The 21,987-nt window shown below is 44.7% G+C and overlaps 1 protein-coding gene across 1 annotated transcript in view; it reads left to right on the top strand.

The window, feature by feature from the left end:
- Window positions 1–21,987, top strand: part of ST8SIA1 (ST8 alpha-N-acetyl-neuraminide alpha-2,8-sialyltransferase 1) — a 118,033-nt gene that overhangs the window by 40,500 nt on the left and 55,546 nt on the right. The window contains exons 3-4 of the mRNA XM_063134304.1: window positions 6,700–6,809; window positions 13,852–13,944. Of these exons, the coding sequence (XP_062990374.1) occupies window positions 6,700–6,809; window positions 13,852–13,944 (203 nt within the window). The remainder of the gene's footprint in view (window positions 1–6,699; window positions 6,810–13,851; window positions 13,945–21,987) is intronic.

The raw sequence follows: 21,987 nt of genomic DNA, 5'->3' as shown, positions 1-21,987 counted from the left end.
TTTATTACATTTATATGTAGTCCCAGGAACCATGGGATTGTTCGGAAACCGCATTTTGATCTCAGAAGGGTCTTAGAGGAATGGCAGTATATAAATATAAACAAACATTGGGCGTTGAACCTGGGACTTTCAGCACCGAGCTCTGAGTCATCTGCTTTCAAGATGCAGAAAATAATATGGAAAACTGGCACCCTGCAAAGAATAAGCACATTGAAACAGTGTGCTGCAAATGCAGCATAATTGAACAATGGATGCCCTAACCTCTCCTTTCCAATCTGCTAAGCAGTTGGGCCATTTCCACACAAACCTGCCAGACTGTTCATCCATGAATTACTGCAGGGATGGGCTACGAACCTTCAAGCAAACTCTGTGTGCTGTTAGACTAAGAATGCCGCGCACTCTTAGGTGGCAAACTGCGACGACTCCAAGCTTGTCACAGAGAATGCTAACCCCTGCTGTTTTGCAGGCATGCTTCTGGCTCTTAACTTCCAAGGCTACCTGCCTGCACACAGAGGGGCGAGCTGCATGCACCCCTCCCTTGCTGTCTGCAGAGGGCTAAAGCTGCGAGATGTGATTAGGGGTGCTATCGAACCCCAGATCTTGAACTCTCCTGGGACCCTCTTTCTGTGAGCCAAGAGAAAACATAAACGTAGAAGGATGGGCTTGGAAGCGTCTGTCTCCTCTAAAGAAAACCTTCAAAGGAAACCATAGGGAAGTGGCTAAATCTCTGATTTATCCAGAGATCTTTAACGGAGATGCCAAAAAATATTGGACGGTCAAAAGAAAGCTGCCTCTTCCTTGGATTTTGACTGCTGTGGCATTCAGAGGCAGAGCACCGCTGAGGTCCCAGGCTCATTGCCTCTCATCCCCAGGCAGGGCTAAGAAAGACTTTTATCTGAAACCCTGGAGAGCTGCTTCCAATTAGTGTAGTAGACAATAAGCCCGGTTTGTGCATCGTGTCTACCCAGGAGTTCTTTAAAACCTGGGTAACCATGAATGAGCGGGAGTGAGCGAGTGTGTTTACTCCGGGCTGCCCACCTGCTCCTGCTGAGCTAAACAACTAAGGTCCCTGGGTTGTTTATCATGACGTCTGAACCCAGAATTGTAGATTAGAGGAGGAACAACTCAGATATATAACCCATGTTTTGGATGTTTAGCTCCGACCGGTTGCAGCAGGAGCAATCGGACGTCAAGAACTAACATGCTCTCTTGCTGCTGCTTCCTTCTCAACAAACCACAGTTTAACAAACCGTGGCTTGTTGTGACATACGGACAGGGTCAATACTGTGCTAGATGGAGCAAAGGACTGATTTTGGTTTCCTACTGAGGAAGGGGCATAGCTCCGTGGGGGAGCACGTGCTTCACATTTATTTTATTTATTTATTTAAGTATTTTTATGCCGCCATTCAGCCAAAAAAGGCTCTCATGGCGGCTTACAAAAGTATTTCTTGACAGTCCCTGCCCACAGGCTTACAATCTAAAAGACATGACACAAAAGGAAAGGGGATTGGGAGGGAGGAGGAGGAGGGGGAAAAGGAAAGCAAATTCAGGCACTACAATCTTAGTTGGAAAGTTCAGCAGTTACAGGGGACAGCAGGAGGGAGGGGGCTCTCAGCTGGAGCTGGACCCAGGCACGGTGGAGAGGTGCCTGGCTGCTGCTTCCTCCCTCACTGGTGGCCTCTGCAGTGACAGTTGGTAGCAGGAGGGAGGGGGCTCTCAGCTGGAGCTGGACCCAGGCACGGTGGAGAGGTGCCTGGCTGCTGCTTCCTCCCTCACTGGTGGCCTCTGCAGAGACAGTTGGCAGCAGGAGGGAGGGGGCTCTCAGCTGGAGCTGGACCCAGGCACGGTGGAGAGGTGCCTGGCTGCTGCTTCCTCCCTCACTGGTGGCCTCTGCAGAGACAGTTGGCAGCAGGAGGGAGGGGGCTCTCAGCTGGAGCTGGACCCAGGCACGGTGGAGAGGTGCCTGGCTGCTGCTTCCTCCCTCACTGGTGGCCTCTGCAGAGACAGTTGACAGCAGGAGGGAGGGGGCTCTCAGCTGGAGCTGGACCCAGGCACGGTGGAGAGGTGCCTGGCTGCTGCTTCCTCCCTCACTGGTGGCCTCTGCAGAGACAGTTGACAGCAGGAGGGAGGGGGCTCTCAGCTGGAGCTGGACCCAGGCACGGTGGAGAGGTGCTTGGCTGCTGCTTCCTCCCTCACTGATGGCCTCTGCAGAGACAGTTGGTAGCAGGAGGGAGGGGGCTCTCAGCTGGAGCTGGACCCAGGCATGGTGGAGAGGTGCCTGGCTGCTTCTGAAGAGAAAAGGTATTGAAAGCTTTGGGATAGAGATAGGAAGGGTCTGCGTGTTTTGTTGTTTTGGTGGTTTAGAGTGTGGAAATGAGAACAGAATAGTTTAGAGAGGGGCAGAGTAGGTAGGAGTACTTGAAGTTATATTTTGTAAAACAGGTGAGACCCGCTGCCAGGAAGGATGGATAATACTGGGCTAGATGGACCAAAGATCTTGCCCTTTGATCTCAAACTAGATGTTTCTTTGATATGTAGAATGCAGCTATATATCTTGTTTTGTCTTAATGAATTCAGGAAACCCTGTGAGAAATAAAGAGATATGTTACTTTTTCATTAATGCTATGCTAAAATATATATATATATCAAATATAATATAATTAAAAATATGTAGCTGAATAGCAGCCAGGCTAAAGTACTGTTATCTTTACTGAAAGATGGTTAAGGGACAGGAAACTGCTCAGACAGGTGTTTTAGCCGTTAGACTATTCAGTTGAAGTAAAAGAGAATAATACAGAACTTGTGGTTAGACTAGTGGTCAGAAGAAGTGACAAAACTGAAATATACATCTGTTGTTTCTTAACTTGTGATTTTGTGATTACCTGATGGGTGGAGGGATGATCAAGAGCAATAAAGTGGGTAGGCCCAGATAAATCAAACCTATATTTGGGCATAAGTAAATAGAGATGGGTGGAATATTAAATGAAATGAAAAAGCAAGTAATCAAAGGCGGGACAAAGCTGCGTGCTGGGATAGGCTGTAACCCCTCAAGTCTCTAACCAATCACGAGACGGGGAGGGACCTCTTCGGCCGGGTGTAGGGTATAAGATGTCTTGACATGTGCTTGGAGGGTGTGCCTACTTTGCTGGACACCCAGACTTGCAATTCTGTATCAATAAAGGTAACAGAGTGCTTTCACCATTGTCCTTGAATCTTTATTTCAAATCGCATTTCTAACAACCCTAACCAAGGTGATTTGAACACACCACTCAACACACCTAGGATGCTTAAATAGAAAGTCCCCGATGGTACTATTTGGGACGATTTAAGTGTTCTAGATGTGCATGGGGCTAGTTCTGATTGTGCTGGGGAGGGAAGAGTGAAATCTCCCCTCCCCACACACTGTGTTTCAACTAAGTGTTTCCTTCCTCCTGTAATTAATTAAGGGAAAACTTACAGTGCATACAGTGTATCAAAAGAACATCTATGTCGGCCCCTAGGGGTGACTTTTGCTGGGAAATCTGATTTGTTTTTGGCTTAAAGAAGTTCTGCATCATCTATGACTCGATTTGCATCTGTGAGCCAAACTCCTTTCCCCAAACTCCTGGAATTCTTTTTGGTGCATTTGTGTGTATGGGAGGGGAGGGGGCGAAAGTTCTGCAATTTGCACAAATTATGGCTGAATTTGCACCAATTCATCCAGAAATCTGCGCAAATTGCAGAACCTTCCCCTCAAAAACAGTGCAAAATTCCAAGAAAATCCACCAAGTATCCTGACTTGCTGCAGATTGAGCTGGGTGCTGCAGGAGGAACCGAAACAAAGTCAAGCCGAGGAAAAGTCATAAGAACTTAAGAAGAGCCCTGCTGGATCAGACCAAGGGTCCATCTAGTCCAGCACTCTGTTCATACAGTGGCCAACCAGCTGCTGACCAGGAACAAGCAGGACATGGGTGCAACAGCACCATCCCACCCATGTTCCCCAGCAACTGGTGTCTATAGGCTTACTGTCTATATACTCGTCAAACTCCACCCACCCCCAAATGGATTTCTCTGATGCCACTGTTCATAAAAAGCTTCTTGTGATAAGCCATAGCTCAAGGAGCAGTATATGTGTATTACCTATAGAAGGTCCCAGGTTCACCCCCATGCCATTTCAGTGAAAAGAGAGTTCAGGTGGCACTGCCAGTCAGTGTAGACGATACTGGTCTACATAGACCAATGGCCTGCCTCATTGTAAGCCAGGTTCTGGGGATGAGACACAGCTCAGTGGTAGAGCACATGTGTTTCATGCAGAAGGTCAGGTTCAATCTTTTGTTAAAAGACTTTTAGGTACCAGAACTGGGAAAGACCTCTCCCTCAATACCCTTCAGAGCTGTTCCCAGACAATACAGGTCTCTATGGCAGGGCCTGCCTGAGACATTGTGCTGTCTGAGGCAAAGCAGCACACAGTGTCCGATACCCACCCAAGTCAGGGTCCATATTACCCAAAGTCAGCCACCTTATTTTGGTACAGAACATCCCATAAGTACCTCTGTCCACCCCTGAAAGTAGAAACACAATAACAATCAAGTAAATAACTAACAATTTGCTGCCATTTTATGACACCCCAAATCTGCTGCCTGTGGGGACTGCCTCACCCTGCCTCATGGTAGGGCCGGCCCTGTTCAATGGACCAATGTTGTGATTTGGTATAAGGCAGATTTATAGGTTCATACAATCTCCTCTTTTCCGTAAGTGTGTTATTGATATCACTTCTCATTATAATGATTGCAGCAGAGACGTAATTATATTGTGCTGATCATTTAACAGCTGAGAAAGAATAGTTTATATTCATAGTCACTGGCATAACATTTTTAAGGAAGCAAGTTGCTAAAGAACCCAGAAGATATTTACATTGGTGGGTGCCAGAAATAATGTTTAGCTGCCTGAGGTGATGAAGCACCTCAAATATTGATCAGCCCATTCATAGTACTATAAATATTATTTCATACAATATTGCCAGCCTCTGTGGCAAATGAACAGAATGAAAGTCGCAGAATAGTCACAAAGGATGAAGTAGTGCAGCAGAATAGGTTTGAATGTGGACTGAGGAACCTTCCATTCTCACCAAAGCCACAAACTAAGTTGTCTTAGGCAAACCCTCTCATAACTGCACACATTCCCACCCCAAATCTGGAATATAGGAATAATAATACTAGCCTAACGCTGGGTCACTATAACAATTGTTGAGCGAATGGCTTTGGTACTATATCAGCATGTTCAGGAGTATCATTTCAGACAGGGGTGCACGGGAATTATATTTTCCTGTGCCTCCCCATTCAGTTCACTGGCTTGGACCTAAGATTAATGTAATGGTTTTTAAATGCCACCTAAAAACGTACCTCTTCACACAGGCTTTCCCTGGACTGTAATTTATCTGATTTTATATTGCACTTTTACCTTTTTCCTTTTAATTTATTGTATGCTTATTGTATTTTTATGGTTTTGTACACTGCCTGGAGAGCCTCAGCTATCAGGCAGTATAAAAATGTAATGAATAAATAAATAATAAATGGAAGGACGTACATGGAAGGAAACTTTCCCATTCCCTCCTTCTCCTTGCAGCCTCCAGTGCCTACAGGAGGCCACCAGAGTGGCAAAGACTGATATATAGGGTTACCTTTTCCTGTATAAATTTGCCTGGATATCAAGATTGACCTGTGAGGACCTGTAATGGGTCCCCCCCACCCTCTGAAACAGGTGATAGAAAGCAGGGACTCATTAGTTGTGGCTCCCTACCTCTAGAATTCTCTCCCCCCCCCCCCCGGGAGGTTTATCTCACACCATCTTTATTTTCTTTGTGATGCCACTGCCAGATTAAAGCCTTTTTACTCACCAAGGCCTTTTGCTTGTTTTAGTATGGGTATGTCGTCTTATCCTGCTCTTTTTAATCCATTCCTCTGCTTTTGATTTTATTTTGTGAATTTGTGATTTGATTTTTCTGTCATTTGATTTTGTAAGCTGCTTGGGCTGAAGGATAACTAATAAGTATTTAAAAGAGAATGGAGATAGAACAGAAAGGTACAGAAGCTGCTCCCGCTATACATTATGTCCTTTACTGTAAACTGCATAAAATCCCTAGAGATAAACACCTAACGAGATTTTTAGCTCTGCATGCTAACCTCACCGATATGGATAAAATAAAAATATTTATGCTCAAATACTGCCAAACCCATCATGCTAAACCTGGCTAGGTTCTCTGCGAAAGCAGCATGGATTAGGGAAGTTTTAGAGGACAGTGATACCATTTAAAGAAAGGGGGTCCATAGCTGTGTATTTATATAAACTATTTTGTACTTGTATATATTCCTTCTGCCTCGCTTTATATTGTAATGCTGGTTCTCTATGATGTCAACTGCGATTTTTGGCTAAAACCTACTTCAGGTTGCCTTAACAATAATAAACAAATAAATAAATTCTACTACAATGATGGTCCAGATCCAGCCTAAGTTTGCTTTGCACAAGGAAATATGAATTCGGTTATTGGTTTTGCAGAAAATAAGAAAAAAAAAGTCCTCTGATATTCAGCTTCCTCCCTACCTATTTGCCTGCCCCACTGTGCTTTCCCAACCCCTCTTCTTAAGTCCCCGAAGTGATGCTGCCCTCTAAAACGAAGCCGTAACCTCGTCCATAAAAACGGGCCTTGTTTTTTGTTGCCAGGCAACCCCGTTCCAGCTGCCATTGAAGAAATGCTCCGTGGTGGGAAATGGTGGCATTCTCAAGAAGAGCAACTGTGGCAGACGAATAGATCAAGCGGACTTTGTCATGCGGTAAGACAGCGGCCCTGCTGTGGCGTCCTCTTCCCCCCTCTTTTCACTGTGTTTTGGGAGCATTTTTAAAAAAATGTTGTTGTCTATGGCTAACCGAGTGATTCATAGGAATGGAGAAGGTTAGCGGTAGTGCAATTATATGGTAATGATATTGGTGGAGTATTAACAGCACACTCCTATGTATCTGGATAGGGAGACATTTTCCTCCCTCTCTCAAAATACTAGAAGTCATTCCATGAAGCTGATTGGTGGGAGATCCAGGACAAATAAAAGGAAGTACTTCTTCACAGAGTGCATAGTTAAATTATGGTACTCACTACCACAAGATGTAGTGATGGTGACCAATTTGGATGGCTTTAAAAGGGGGTTGGATAAATTCCTGGAGCTGAAGTCTATCCATGGCTCCTAGCCCTGATGGTTGTGTGCTATCTCCAGTATTCAAGGCAGTACGTCTGTGTGCACCAGTTGCTGGGGAACATGGGTGGGAGGGTGCTGTTGCACCATGTCCTGCTTTGTTGGTCCCTGGCCGATGGCTGGTTGGCCACTGTGTGAACAGAGTGCTGGACGAGATGGACCCTTGGTCTGATCCAGCATGGCACTTTTTATGTTCTCACTCAGAAATGCTATTAAGTTCAACGGAGCTTACTCCCATGTCAGTGAGTATAGGACTGCAGCCTAAATGTTTTAGGATGCAATCCTGTACATGTTTAGACAGAACAAACTCTTACAGCTCCCAGAATTCCCCAGCCAGCCATGGGAAAGCTGGGAGTTATAGGACTTTTTTTTTCTATCTAAACATACGTAAGATCACACCCTTAAATAGTTTAACTTAGGAGCAAGACAACAAGAGTTACTCCTGATCAAAATGTCAATGAAATAGAATAGTATTTACAGAGCTTCAGAAGGCCCATAGTCTAGTAGCTCTGTGAATCTCTATGGGGAAGAAAATCCAGAGCCTAGGTGCTACTACTAAAAAGGCCCTGTTTTTTGCCATTGCATTTCTAGTGGCGGTGCAACATGACTAAATTTTGATAGCCAAACTGATCAAGTATATATGAAAGTAAAAGCAGTGACATAGAAAAAATGTTTTAATTTTATTAACTATAGTAAGCCCCCACCCCATGAGACAGACATTATTTATTTATTATTTATTTACAATATTTATATAGTGCTGCTCCATATCTAAAATAGAGTCTGGAGTGATACACATAGGAAACAATCGTTAAAAAGAAAGAAGATTAAAAACAGCAAATTAAAATAGTTCCATTTAAAACAAAGAACCAATAAAAACAGTGGTTAGTTGAAGAAGGCTTTCTGGAACAGAGCTGTTTTTAGGAGGCGCCAGAAGCAGCCTAGTGTTGGTGCCTGCCTGATCTCCAAAGACAGGGATTCCAAAGAAAAGGGGCCACCACATTAAAGGCTCTTCTCGTGGTAGACTCCAATCAGGCCAAAGGTCAATGTGGAACCACCAGGAGCATGCCGTCCAATGACCTCCAGTGACCAATGCTGGTAAGGGAGAAGGCGCTCTTTCAGGTATCCTGGCCCCAAGTTTAAGACATGATGATACCATCTTAATGGGTAATCCATTATATAACATTTCTTAAACAGGTACATAATTTATATTTTAATATGCTAACATTTAATTCAAATTATGTACACCAGTGGTCTTCAACCGGTAGGTTGCGACTCAAAAGTGGATCGTGAGATCAGTCCAGATGGGTCGTGGCAAAGCTGTTGCTTTGTGAAATTGTGAAAAATGCTCCCATGTTGTAGGTTGAGAGTCCGAGGTGGGTTTCGAGTCTGGGTCAGTTTAAGACCAAAGATGTACACACTTATGCAGCTCTCCCACAAGGGTATTCTATTGCAGGGGTGGAGATTCTATTGCCTACATGTTGTCCTCTGTCCAATTTTATGCAGTCCCCAACACTATAAACAGTCCTGTTTCTTTCCTTCCCTGTCATTGTGTTCCTTCTAAATTCTTACCTCCATGGCATCAGACTTTCCTTCTATGATTTAGCTCAAAGCACATCCTCTTCCTCGTGTACAGAAAGAGAAAGAATGAGAGAGAGAGAGAGAGAGAGAGAGAGAGAGGGATAACGAACACAACTTCTTTTATTTGCTTGATTTATATCCCACCCTCACAAGGAACCCAGGGTGGCTAACAACCTATGTAAAACGCAGTACGCTACATAAGCAAACGTTAAAATCAGTACTCCAAAATCACAAATATATGATAAAGCCATCAGCATAATCAGTCAATGAAAAAAACAAATAGAGCACTTGCCTATAAACCCAAATTCTGCACAAATAAATAGATATTTAACTAGGGCCTAAATTACGACAGAATGGGGGACAGCTGAATCTCTAGCAGGAGAGAGTTCCACAGCTGGGGAGCCACCACTGAAAAGGCCCTGCCATGTGTGATTAGCCTCACAGGCCACATACTTCAAGGATACCACAAGCAAAGCCTCCCCAGCTGATCTTAAATCCCAGGATGGTCACTATTGAGTGAAGCTGTTCTTAAAGTCCCTGGGCCCTGGGCCTTTTAGGGTTTCGTACGTTAGTACTAACTCCTTAAATTGGGAGCAGTAGATTCAAGTGGTTACCAGTGAGAGATTCAACCAGTAAGCAGGAGATGATATACGAATGATACAGCACTCCAGGAACAAAACAAACTACCACTAATAGTGCATCCCGTTTATACATTTTATAGATTTTTTTTAATTCTAAAATTTAAAATCATATTGCTTTCAAATTTTTAAACATGTACACATATAAACAGGTTTTAAAATGTGAAACCTTTTGTTATAAAACACCAGCTTCAGTCACAAACAAGAGTACGCTACAATAAAATCTGTCTCTATATGTATATGTCTAAAAAATGTAAAACTATAAAATTTTAGATATTTTTTTTATAATAAAACTATATAATATGGTCGCGGTACTAGTGGTAATTTGTTTTGTTTTTGGAGTGCAGAGATTTCAAAACGGGTGTGATAGGCTCCTATTTCATTGACCCGCTGTGGCTTCTCGACCAGAATTTGGAGACATGTGTGCAAGCAGCCAAAATGGAGAGGAGATGTGGGGTGGTCAGCCTTAGTTGAACAATTTAAAATGCACAAGTCACTTTTGGAACAGCCAAATTGCTCATCCGTCACTTTCTGGATTCCCTTCCTCTGACAGATGTGCCTAGCAACAGAAACCATTACATCAAGCATTCCTGATTAAATTGGGCACACGCTAAACCTGAATTCTGTAGTGTAGCAAAGTAACACAATTAATTCTTCTCTGTTGAACAGAAGACAAACAAGTAGAACTAAAACATTTCCCGTGGGGCTATATCATTGTTTTTGAACAGAACCTTTTAAAAATTGAGGTTTTCCAACTGTTCCTTGCAACAGGACAAATTCAGATGATGAAATTAGAAGTGCCCCAGCTGCTTAGGTTTTGGCTATAAGTTCCATTAACAGTGCAATTCTGTGCATGCCTACAGAAAAGTAACTCCCTTTGAGTTCAATGGTCCTAAGTCCCAGGTAAGTGAACAATGGCCCGCAACCTAAATATGCAAAATTCAGCCCCGCCAATAAAAACAGTTAAAACATTAAAAGCAATAAAAAAACAACCGCAATAAAATAGCAATTAAAACAATAAAACCAACAATAAAAAACCAGCAGGAACAACAATAGCAGCAATAGCAATACTCATCGTGGGAAGGGCACGGTAAAATAAAATGTTTTTAAGGCTTTCTTGAAAGCCTGCAAGGATGGTGCATGGCGGACCTCTGATGGGAGTTTGTTCCAGAGGTTTGGGGCCAATGCAGAGAAAGTCTACTCCTGTGTGGACACCCACCTAATTGCTCTCATAGGTGGGCAAATGAGAAGGGCCTCCCTTTCTGATTTTAAAGTGTGGATAGGCTAGGGTGACCATATGAAAAGGAGGACTGGGCTCCTGTATCTTTCACAGTTGCATAGAAAAGGGAATTTCAGCAGGTGTCATTTGTATATATGGAGAACCTGGTGAAATTCCCTCTTCATCACAACGGTTAAAGCTGCAGGAGCTATATTAGAGTGACCAGATTTACTGCAGCTTTAAGAGTTGTGATGAACAGGAAATTTCACTAGGTTCCCCATATATACAAATGACACCTGCTGAAATTCCCTTTTCAATACAACTGTTAAAGATACAGGAGCCCTGTCCTCCTTTTCATATGGTCACCCTAGGGTAGGCTGGTATGGGTGAAGGCGGCCCTTCTAGTAACTAGGTCCCAAACCATTTAGAGCTTTAAAGGTCAAAACCAGCACTTTGAATTGGGCATGGAAACACTGGTAACAAGTGGAGCTGGAGCAATATAGGCATTATACGATCAAATTGCCTCGCCCCTACCAGTAATATTGGTTAATTACTCCACAATCTGTAGAGAGTCGGGTGTGGAGCAGTTTCCAGCGGCCTCCATTATAACTAGGGGTGTGCACGGACCCCCTGCTCCGCCCTGCGGGCCGATCCAAAAATTTCAGGTCGGCCCACTCCGCGCCGCTCCGCCCATACTCCGCTCCTCTTCGCCGCGGAGCTCCGGCTCTGAATCGGAGCTCTGCAGTGGAGGGGAGTGGCGCCAGGTAAGGCCGGGAGAGGAGGGCGGGAGATTTACCGGGCCCTGCCGCCATCACTGCCTGTGCAGCGATGGCGGCAGAGCCCGGTAAGGGACCAAGGGGGAGGGGGGCCTTACCTGCCTCCGTCCGCGGTCCGTCGGCGTCTTCAATTGAGCCCGCGGTTCAACCAGGAAGTCTGGGCCACAAGCGCCCCAGACTTCCTGGTGGAACCGCGGGCTCAATTGAAGACGCCGACGGACCGCGGACAGAGGCAGGTAAGGGAGAGGAGGGCGGGAGGGGGTTACCGGGCCCTGCCGCCGTCGCGCCCATGCGGCGACGGCGGCAGAGCCCAGTAAGGGACCAAGGGAGAGGGTCCCCGGCGGCGGCTTCTTCCGCCAAGGTCTCCGACCCGGGTGGGCCCGGGTGGCTCTTTCGCCGGGAAAAGGAGGCCGGCGGGTAGGTGGGCGGCAGCTGATTCCCCGGCGAAGGCGCCGGGGAAGGCAACTCTTCATCCCGTCCCCGCGAGGGGCGATGCGCGGCCTCCTCCTCCTCCTCCTCCTCCTCCGCCTCTTCTTGGAACTATTAAGGTAGGGTACACATTATCGATTTTGGGACGCCCCAAGGCGCCTTCAGGGCATCCCGAAGGCTATGTGTGGAAGAGGCCCTAATCTGTTGGAGCCTTTTTTTTTTTTTTTGACTGAGGTGTGGGATAAACATACTTTGAAAACCTAAAACCATCTTTGAGCAAATCATAAAAATTATGAAACCGGCATTTAAATCAGTGGGGTTTCAAAGACCAGCTAAGAGAGAAATCCTATGGCCAGCATCTGGGGGCCCGTAGGCTTGTTCAAGTTACTGGCTCTAAGGTCAGAGAATCTCATATTTCTGTGCCAGGAGAAGCATTTGAGGGTTTGGGGCCCTTAAAACACACATTCAGTCTGTACATTGCCCCTGTTTCCTTGTCTGGAAGCCAAGAGTTTTGGCTCAGCAACTAGTTTCTTGCAGAGTTCCCATCTGGAGGCTCAGGCAATTCCTTCACGCTCCATGATGTTGCAAGAAGAAAATTCCTACTGAGAAAATAACACAACCTCCTTGTCGGGAGCAGCGGGATGGACTTCCGTAAAGAACCCTATATTAAGACCAGATTTAAAATGTGGGTGGTTTCTTTTTCTTTCTTTCTTTTTCATTCAACCACGCAATATTATAAAAAGGGGATGGACAGTCCAACAATGTGCTTGAGAAGACAGGTGATGCAGTTCTAGAGCTAAAACCTGGCCGTATTAGCTATCTCTCTCAAACGAGAAGTGCCCTAGGAAACTCCTGACTGTAAGAATGGCTCAGACCAAACATGTCTGGCATTCTATTCCACGGTGGTCATCATCATCATCATCATCATCTGTATACCACCCCATAGGCAAATAGAGACCTCCAACTCATGTTCCAGCAACTGCCACTCAGAGACACTTAGGGCTCATCTACACCAGGCAGGATATTCCACTATGGCAGCCCTCCTCAACCTGGGGCGCTCCAGATGTGTTGGACTACAACTCCCAGGCTGGGGCATTCTGGGAGATGCAGTCCAACACATCTGGAGTGCCCCAGGTTGAGGAAGGCTGCACTATGGAGTAAAAACTCCATTGGCAGCAACGGCACCAATCCTGATATGCATTGGGACCTGCATGGTTTACGTATTTATTTATTTGCTGTGCTTCTGAAGTGCTCAGTAACCAAAGTTCTCTGGGTGGTGTACAATACATTTAAAAACAAAACAAAACAAAACATTTTAAAAATAAAAAACAGCTCGGAAAAATACCAGGATAAACCCAGCGGCAAAGAATAGAACCTTCTCATCCCATAGAACCAAATTAAAACCAGAAGCAGAATAAAATAAAGCACAACAATTGGTTCTTTAAATGCCTGGGGTGGGGCGGGGAAGGTCATCAACTGATGTTGGAAAGACCATAATGCAGGCATCAGGTGAGTCTCTCTGTGAAGCATTTTCTGCAAATGGGGTGCCACTACGAAAAGGCCCTTTCTCTTGTAGCCACCTAGCTGCCTCTCCTCGTTTGGTTGGGGCGTTTGAAACAGGGCTTCTTGTTGACCATGTAGGCAATCCCAGACATTAAGGGCACAAGCCTATGCATGTTTAGACTGACAAACCTTGTGAGAAGGTTTAATTGTTCCCGTGTTCAGTTGACCTGATTCAGATCAGGAGCCCATGAACCTACTCTGAGGATCTGCTGCACACTATCTATTTAATGTAACATGCAGTTTAGTCCTGATTATGACCGGCAGCAATTCCCTGGCTTTGCCAATCTTTGCTGCTGGACACGGCAGCGGGCGCATATACCTCAACAGGAAATTTTCTTGTCTTTGAAATGATGCAAAAGAAAAATAAATGAAAAGAAGACAATGACTTGAAGTTAAAATACCTTGTACGGTTTTGTTTCTTTCAGATGCAACCTCCCTCCTCTCACCAGTGAATACAGCAAGGATGTTGGGTCCAAAACTCAGTTGGTGACCGCAAATCCCAGCATTATTAAGAAAAGGTAGGGGAAAAGATTGCTTGTTTCTTCTGAAAGGGACCGGAATGCTGAGCAAAGGAAAAACATGTAGACGTTTTTGGTCACGGCGTAGAGGGTGGGTGGGGGGAAGAGTTATATCCCCACCAGGAAGCACAGACAGTGCAGAACAGGTTGAATTCAACAACAGTTTCTAATTGGATGGGTTAATAAATCTTAGCGCTGCTGTGCCACACTTCAGCGGACCTGAAATTGGTTTGCAGTAAGGAGCTGAGCGTATTATGGTAGAGCAGCCTCCCCCAACCTGATGCCTTCCAGATATTTTCAACTACAACTCTCAGCGTTGACGATGCTAGCTGGAACCGATGGGATATGAAATCCACAACATCTGGAGTATATGTTGAAGAAGGGATATGAGAGTCAGAGTTGCATATAAGCAGCTATCCTGCTAGACTACAGCAGTCAGATGTAGTATTGAACCCAGAACCCAGCTTCTTGTGAATCTCAGGTTTTGTTTTTGTTTTTTAAAGCAAGTTTCCAGACCTTATGACTATGACTATTATGCTTGATAGCGTGTGAAATTTCGGCTAAATAAGGTATCCATATACAGCTCTTTCCTCTTTCCAATGATTAGCACAGCCAGGGGGAAAAAAAGCAAAATAATCTTCACATTTGTTATATGTTCATGGCAAAAAAAGAGAAGAAGTTAATTACCCTATTTCTTCGATTCTAAGACGCACTTTTTTCCCCATATAAACACCTCTAAAAATGGGGTGCGTCTTAGAATCATGGGTGTGTCTTAGGGTTTTTTTTCTGTTGGTGGTACTGAAATTAGTGTGCGTCTTACAATCTTTGGCGTCTTACAATCGAAGAAATACGATATCCAGTACTGGAAGAACGCAGATGCTCCATTAATTCAACAATGGAAATTGGAATTCTGGTCCTCAATTAAAAATTTAATGCATACATATTTACTATAAATATAAGAAGCAAGACAAGCTGTGTGTGGTTTCTTTTTCTTTGAGAAATATGTTTGATTTAAAAAAAAATTGAGAAGAAACATTGAATTAGAAGTTAATAATAGGACTGATTTTATGATGACGTAAAATGATGAGATGGCTTCACCATGAAGTTAAAAAGGGATTGGATATATTGCCTATATCATGTAAATCGTTGCCTGTCGATCTTGAATTTATACTCATATAATTGTATATGTATAATATTTTAAGGAAATTGATAAAACTCCCATTGGAGTAAATGGGAGGGTTTTTTTCTATGCATGCCCCCCCCCATCTGAATCGGGACCACAATGGGGGTTGCAAAAACCATGTTAGTTTGATCATAACCTCGTCTATTAAACTGCCTTTTGCTGTCCTCCTCCCTGCATGCATCCACATGTCTAGAGTGTTTTAGGCTGCAATACTATGCCAACTTACCTGGGAGTGTCTACATCGATAATTACAAACTGGCAAAATCTTATCCTAGATTTTCTATAGGCGGGTAAGAAACCAAGGATGGCAGCTAAATTATTAAGGGTGCGATCCTATCCCAGTACCTGTCAACCTCCAAACTCAGGCTGATGGGCATCCTATGCAGGACAGGAGGAGCACTCCTCTTGCCTGGTATTTTTGCTAGATGGGCGATTTTGCCCGTCTAGCTGGGGCTCTGCGGAACAGGAGGGAAGGAGGCAACCAGGATGATCAGGGGTCCGGAAACAAAGCCCTATGAGGAGAGACTGAAACAACTGGGCATGTTTAGCCTGAAGAAAAGAAGATTGAGAGGAGACATGATAGCACTCTTCAAATACATAAAAGGTTGTCACACAGAGGAGGGCCAGTATCTCTTCTTGATCATCCCAGAGTGCAGGACATGGAATAACGGGCTCAAGTTACAGGAAGGCAGATTCTGGCTGGACATCAGGAAAAACGTCCTGACTGTTAGAGCAGTATGACAATGGAACCAGTTACCTAGGAAGGTTGTGGGCTCTCCCACACTAGAGGCATTCAAGAGGCAGCTGGACAACCATCTGTCAGGTATGCTTTAGGGTGGATTCCTGCATTGAGCAGGGGGTTGGACTTGATGGCCTTATAGGCCCCTTCCAACTCTACTATTCTATGATTCTATGAGGCTAGGGCAACCAGAGGATTCTTGGTATGCCAGCCATCTCTGTCCTGTTCCCTCCCTGCCTGTGGAACCGTCCCCTTTCTCTCCTCTCTGAATGCAGCATGTTTTCTGCAAGGTGTCTTGTTAACCATGCAGTGTGATTTATTTATTTTCAAACAAGCCACCTTGAGAACCCATGGCTTGTTGTTGGGTTGTTAAGGGTGATTAACAAGCCACACTGCATGGTTAATTATGAAACCCTGCATTCAGACAATAACCTACCCTGTGGAAAACGCTCTGCATTCAGACAACACTATAACTCATGGTTCAACAGCAACCCACACATGCATGGAAAGGAAGCTGGGTGTTGTGTGAACCCAGCTTCATTTCCATGTATTCCTTTCCATGCATTTTCATTTCAAAACTTCACATTGCTAACTGTAAGAGAGAGATAAAAGCAGAAAAACACTTGGCAAACTGGAGAATTTTTTTTGAACATAATTTGCTTTAGTTTCTTCTTATATTTAGTAGCAGCTAAATCTATTTTTTTTTTGGTCACCTGTGCTCTGACCCAGAGTACAATTTCCCATCTGCTGCTGATTCATCGGTTCTATAGTGATCATAGGCTAGTATGTTGAAGGCAGATAAGCAAGCACAGACGTCTATAATCAACACATAAATCTTTCAACAATAGGGGGACTTTTTGTACTAAGGGCCCAATCCTCGCTGCTGAGTATCCAATGCATGGCGGCTGGAGCACAGAGACATTTCTTGGCTCTGTGCTTAGGCTGCCCTACATTTTTGCTAGATGGGTGTTTCGCCCATCTAGCCATGGTGCTTCCAAGCAGGAGGGAAGGAGGTTGGGGAGGTGCTTAAGAAGCTGGGTAATGCCCCTCCCTGCCCCCAGAACCACCCCCTTTTCCCCACCTCTGCATTCCATTTCCGAGCACGGAGACATAGCCAGCATGGGGAGAACTGCGCTGGCTACGAGGGGAAAGGGAAGGCGGCGGTGAGTGCAGTTTCTGGGCTGTGAGGTCAGAGCCCTTGTTCTGACCTTGGATCTCAGAAACCAAACAATCCTATGTTCACCCAGGCACTGTCTAAAGGACATAGGAATCCTCTCTTTGTAGCATAAAGGCTTGGACAATGACATCCTTTCCAGTTTGTGTGGTGGGGGAAGGGGTTGTACTTTTTGGGACAGCCCAGTGGAGGGCAAGAGAAAGTAAGGCAAGGGCTAGCTCCATCACTTGTGAGATGAAAAGCTGCTTTTGTGGGACCCCCCCCCCAAAAAAACCTCCCACCCCTCCCTAGCCTTCATGGGTATCACTAGTGAGTGTAAGAACCTAAGAATATAAGAAGAGCTATGCTGGATCAGTCCAAAGGTCCATCCAGTCCAGTACTCTGTTCACACAGTGGCCAACCAGCAGGACATGGATGCAACAGCACCCTCCCACTCATGTTCCTAAGCACCTGGTGTACATCAAACAACATAATACTAGGACCTGGGATTACTCCAGGTCCTAGTATTATGGGAAAGGGAGAAAAATGTCTCCCTATTCACATTCTCCACACCCTTCCTAGTTTTGTACACCTCTATCATGTCTCCCCTTAGCATCCATTTTCCCCAAGCTGAAGAATCCCAGCTGTTGTAACCTGCCCTCATAGGGGAGATGCTCCAATCCCTTGATCATTTTATTATTATTATTATTATTATTATTTATTTATTTATTTATTTAAATAGCACCATCAGTGTACATGGTGCTGTACACAGTAAAACAATAAAATAGCAAAACCCTGCCGCATAGGCTTACATTCTAATAAAATCATAATAAAACAATAAGAAGGGGAAGATAATGCACCACACAGGCACAGGGTAGAGTAAAACTAACAGTATAAAAGTCAGAACAAAATCAAGTTTTAAAAGCTTTAGAAAAAATAAAAGTTTTTAGCTGAGCTTTAAAAACTGCGATTGAACTAGTAGTTCTCAAATGTTCTGGAAGAGCGTTCCAGGCGTAAGGGGCAGCAGAAGAAAATGGACGAAGCTGAGCAAGGGAAGTAGAGACCCTTGGGCAGGTGAGAAACATGGCATTAGAGGAGTGAAGAGCACGAGCGGGGCAATAATGTGAGATGAGAGAGGAAAGATAGGAAGGAGCTAGACAGTGAAAAGCTTTGTAGGTCAACAGGAGAAGTTTAGAAGTATAGCTTCGAAATCACGTGAGGTACTTATTCCTCTCTATTCAGCCTTGGTTAGGCCTCATCTAGAGTATTGCATCCAGTTCCAGGCTCCACAATTCAAGAAGGATGCAGACAAGCTGGAGCGTGTTCAGAGGAGGGCAACTAGGATGATCAGGGGTCTGGAAACAAAGCCGTGCTCTTTGTCTTCTGCCTGACTCAGGAGGAAGCCTTCTGCCTGGGAACTGGTTTCCGCTCCACATTCTCTGACCCAGCTCAAATTGACCCAGCTCAATTTAGTTGCTCTTTTCTAAACTTGTGTGTGCATGGCTGCCTAAACCGTGTCCTTGGTGATGGGTTGGTCATTAGATTTGTATCCTTTCCTTCCTCCAAGGAGCCTGCCCAGAATGGTGTTATAATCTGATATTCTCCTACCATCCCAGTTCAGATATGAGACAGGCATGTGCGAGATCTTATAAAGTAAATCCTTTCCTGTGTCTAGCTTTGATGACCTCACCCTCCATATTGCAATGAGCGGGGTGGGTGGGGGTGGACTTGATGGCCTTGTAGGCCCCTTCCAACTCTACTATTTTATGATTCTAAATCACTCAGATGGCATTTGCATCCACAAGGTCCTCGTAAATAGTCAGGATATCAGAGGCACACGCCAAATGTCCAGTTAAGTTAATAGAGCAAAATGCAAGATGCACAAATAATAGAGCTTAATTCATTTATCCCCATCTTATTTAATTAGCAAAGATTCAGAGAACAGTTTTAGGCTGAATGTGATTTTAATGACTCAGAGCACTCACAATCAGATTCTACACTAATGCATTGATTCCACCCCACCTGCTTTTTTATTTTTATTTGAGACAGCACTACAAAGAGGGCTCTAAAGTTGTATTTTGCTGAGGACCAAGCACTGGGGTCCTAGCTACTGTAACTATATGAAAACGAGGACAGGGCTTTTGTATCTAACAGTTGTAGAGAAAAGGGAATTTCAGCAGATGTCATTTGTATGCATGCAGCTCCTGGTGAAATTCCCTTTTCAATACAACTGTTAAAGCTGCAGGAGCCCTGCCCTCCTTTCCATAGGGTCACCCTAGTCCTAGCCCCATGTAGTCTCTCCAGACCCATTTTCCTTTTTACCTCAAAGATGGGCGCCAATAGAGAGAATTTGGTGGCATGGAGTTAGGAGAGGGAGAACTGATATGCCTGCTAAGGTCAGCATTGAGGAAGCTCCTGGCTTGCTATTTCTTTCTTCATCTCTTTATCTTTCCTTTTCTTCCCTCTCTCTCAATGTTTTTTTCCCCCTTCAGCATTTTCTGAGAGTTATATGCAAGAGCTAATGGAACACGTGTAGTCTTGGCTTTCTCAGTGCATTGATATTATACCTTGTGAAAATATTGCAGTGTAGCTTTGTAGCCTACTTCAGCATTTTGTTAAGGTTGCGATCTATACTCACTTACCCAAGACTAAGGCCCTTTCTACATCTAAGGGCCTTCAAGGAGGGAGGGGGGGACGATCCCAGACTTGTCTGCTTCTGGGATTGTTCTTGGGCATCGAAATAGAAGCACGATGTCCTGGAAGGGAAGAGGGACATCACACCCGCCATTTTAAAACAACAACAACAACAACAGGAGCCAGAGAGCACTTGTGCTCCAGGGAAAATTAAGAACCCCCCCCAAAAAAAATCCCCAACCCCACTCCCTCAATGTCCCTGGACTCACCCTGGCCCAGCTCCTTCCCTCTGCTGACCCCCACTACTCTCAGGGAGGAGGGAAGAAGCCGGGACGGGTGCCCACACCAACTGCAGTCCTCAGGATCGTCCCGGGACCACTGGTAAAATTGGGATAACCGAGGCCTTGGTTACCCCGGGAAATGGAGGGATCATCCCTGCCTGCTTCCAGGATCCCCTGTGCATCATTTGGATGCACAGGGACAATCCAGGGGAAAAAGGCAGATGTAGAAAGGGAAATTCATCCCATTGAATTCAATGAGACGGACTTCAGAATAGATACATAGGCTGATTATTCCTGTTAAATGACATTGATAGGTTTTGTAAAAACCAAATTTTATTTATCAACCAGGGATGACAAGATCCCATGCTGCTCTCTTTCATCACTACCCACCCTCTCAGGCCTATGATCTTCCAGAATTTTCTCTGATTTCAGGATCAGCCTCTCCACAAACACCCCTGCCCTAGGAGCTGCCCCTAAAGTTTCATAAAGCTTACACTGCAGCGTTCTCTTACAATATGTTATACGCTACACTCAGGAGTGAGCAATGGGTGGCCTTGCAACAGCCATTACCCCTCACCGTTGGTTATGCTGGCTACGGCTGATGGGAGTTGTAGCCCAAATCATTTGGAGGGCCACAAGTTGCCTGCCCCTGTGCTGTGTAATGTATTATGAAGCCCCTTCACAAGATTTAATAGTCCAACCTCCATGGTGTTAAGACCAGCTGCTGTTCTCCACCTGCCATCGTTTTGAGAATGGAGATGGGAGCAAGTTTAGCTCTGCCCCAGTGGTGCCCTGAAGTATGCCATGTAGTTTATCATATGGGAAGGGATAACAGTTCAGTAGTAGTCAGCATGGTAAAGGGCCCAGGTTCACTTACGGGGCTCTCCAGTTGAAAGGATCAGGTGATGAGAAAGACATTTGTCCGCCTGAACTGCTATGAGTCAGAGTAAAGTAGGGTGACCATCTGAAAAGGAGGACAGGGCTCCTGTATCTTTCACAGTTTCATAGAAAAGGGAATTTCAGCAGGTGTCATTTGTATATATGGAGAACCTGGTGAAATTCCCTCTTCATCACAGCAGTTAAAGCTGCAGGAGCTATACTAGAGTGACCAGATTTAAAAGAGGGCAGGGCACCTGCAGCTTTAAATGTTGTGATGAAGAGGGAATTTCACAAGGTTCCCCATATATACAAATGATACCTGCTGAAATTTCCTTTTCTATGCAGCTGTTAAAGATACAGGAGCCCTGTCCTCCTTTTCACATGGTCACCCTAGAGTAATGAATACTGGGTTAGATGGAGAAATAGGCTAATCTGGTATAAGACCGATTGATATGCTTAGCTCCAGCCTTAGCTGTCAGCCCAGGTCGAAATAATCCAGTCTTCCCCTCCCTACTGTCTGTACATTCACTCAAGGTGCAGGGAGATCTAAGCATTGAAATACCCAGGCTCATTCGTCTGTGAGATTACCTCACTCATTTAATGATCCTCTCGGGAGTGACACATTGAGCATTCAGACAGGAAAAAATAGTTTGAGTCAGACACTTCAAGTGCTACCTCATGTTTATTCTCATAATTACTCCCAAGCGGTTGGAATGAGTCGTATGAGAGAGAGACAGACAGACAGAGAGCTTTATCACACCAGCGTTATCCTGTGCAATCACTGTGAATTGCATGCAAAGGACTCAGAAGTTTTCCACCTTATAATCTGCTTTGATTGTGAAGTACTCCCATGCATCCTGCCTTAATTGTGCAATAAAGCAAAAAGATTCACTGTATTTAGTCCTTACTTTTTGAGCATATCTTCCAAGCCGCCGCTGGGGCGCAGGAGCAGGATTTTAAACAAATGCTTACATCTGCGTATGCTTTAAAGATAAAGACACCAAAATTGGCACAGTAATAGATATTAGGGAGAGCTTTAAGCATACCAAATTTGAATTGAATTGGGTCATCCATTGATTTTTTATGATTTTTTTACATTTCCCCCCTTAAACTCACTTCCTGGAATGCAAAGGATCGCTGTCGCCCAGTAGCAAAAACAACAACAACCGTGAAA

The sequence above is a fragment of the Elgaria multicarinata genome, chromosome 9, assembly GCF_023053635.1.
Source record: "Elgaria multicarinata webbii isolate HBS135686 ecotype San Diego chromosome 9, rElgMul1.1.pri, whole genome shotgun sequence".
In the NCBI taxonomy this organism is placed as follows: domain Eukaryota; kingdom Metazoa; phylum Chordata; class Lepidosauria; order Squamata; family Anguidae; genus Elgaria; species Elgaria multicarinata.
Note: the sequence above shows the minus strand (reverse complement) of the source record. Positions and strands in the feature narration are given on the sequence as shown.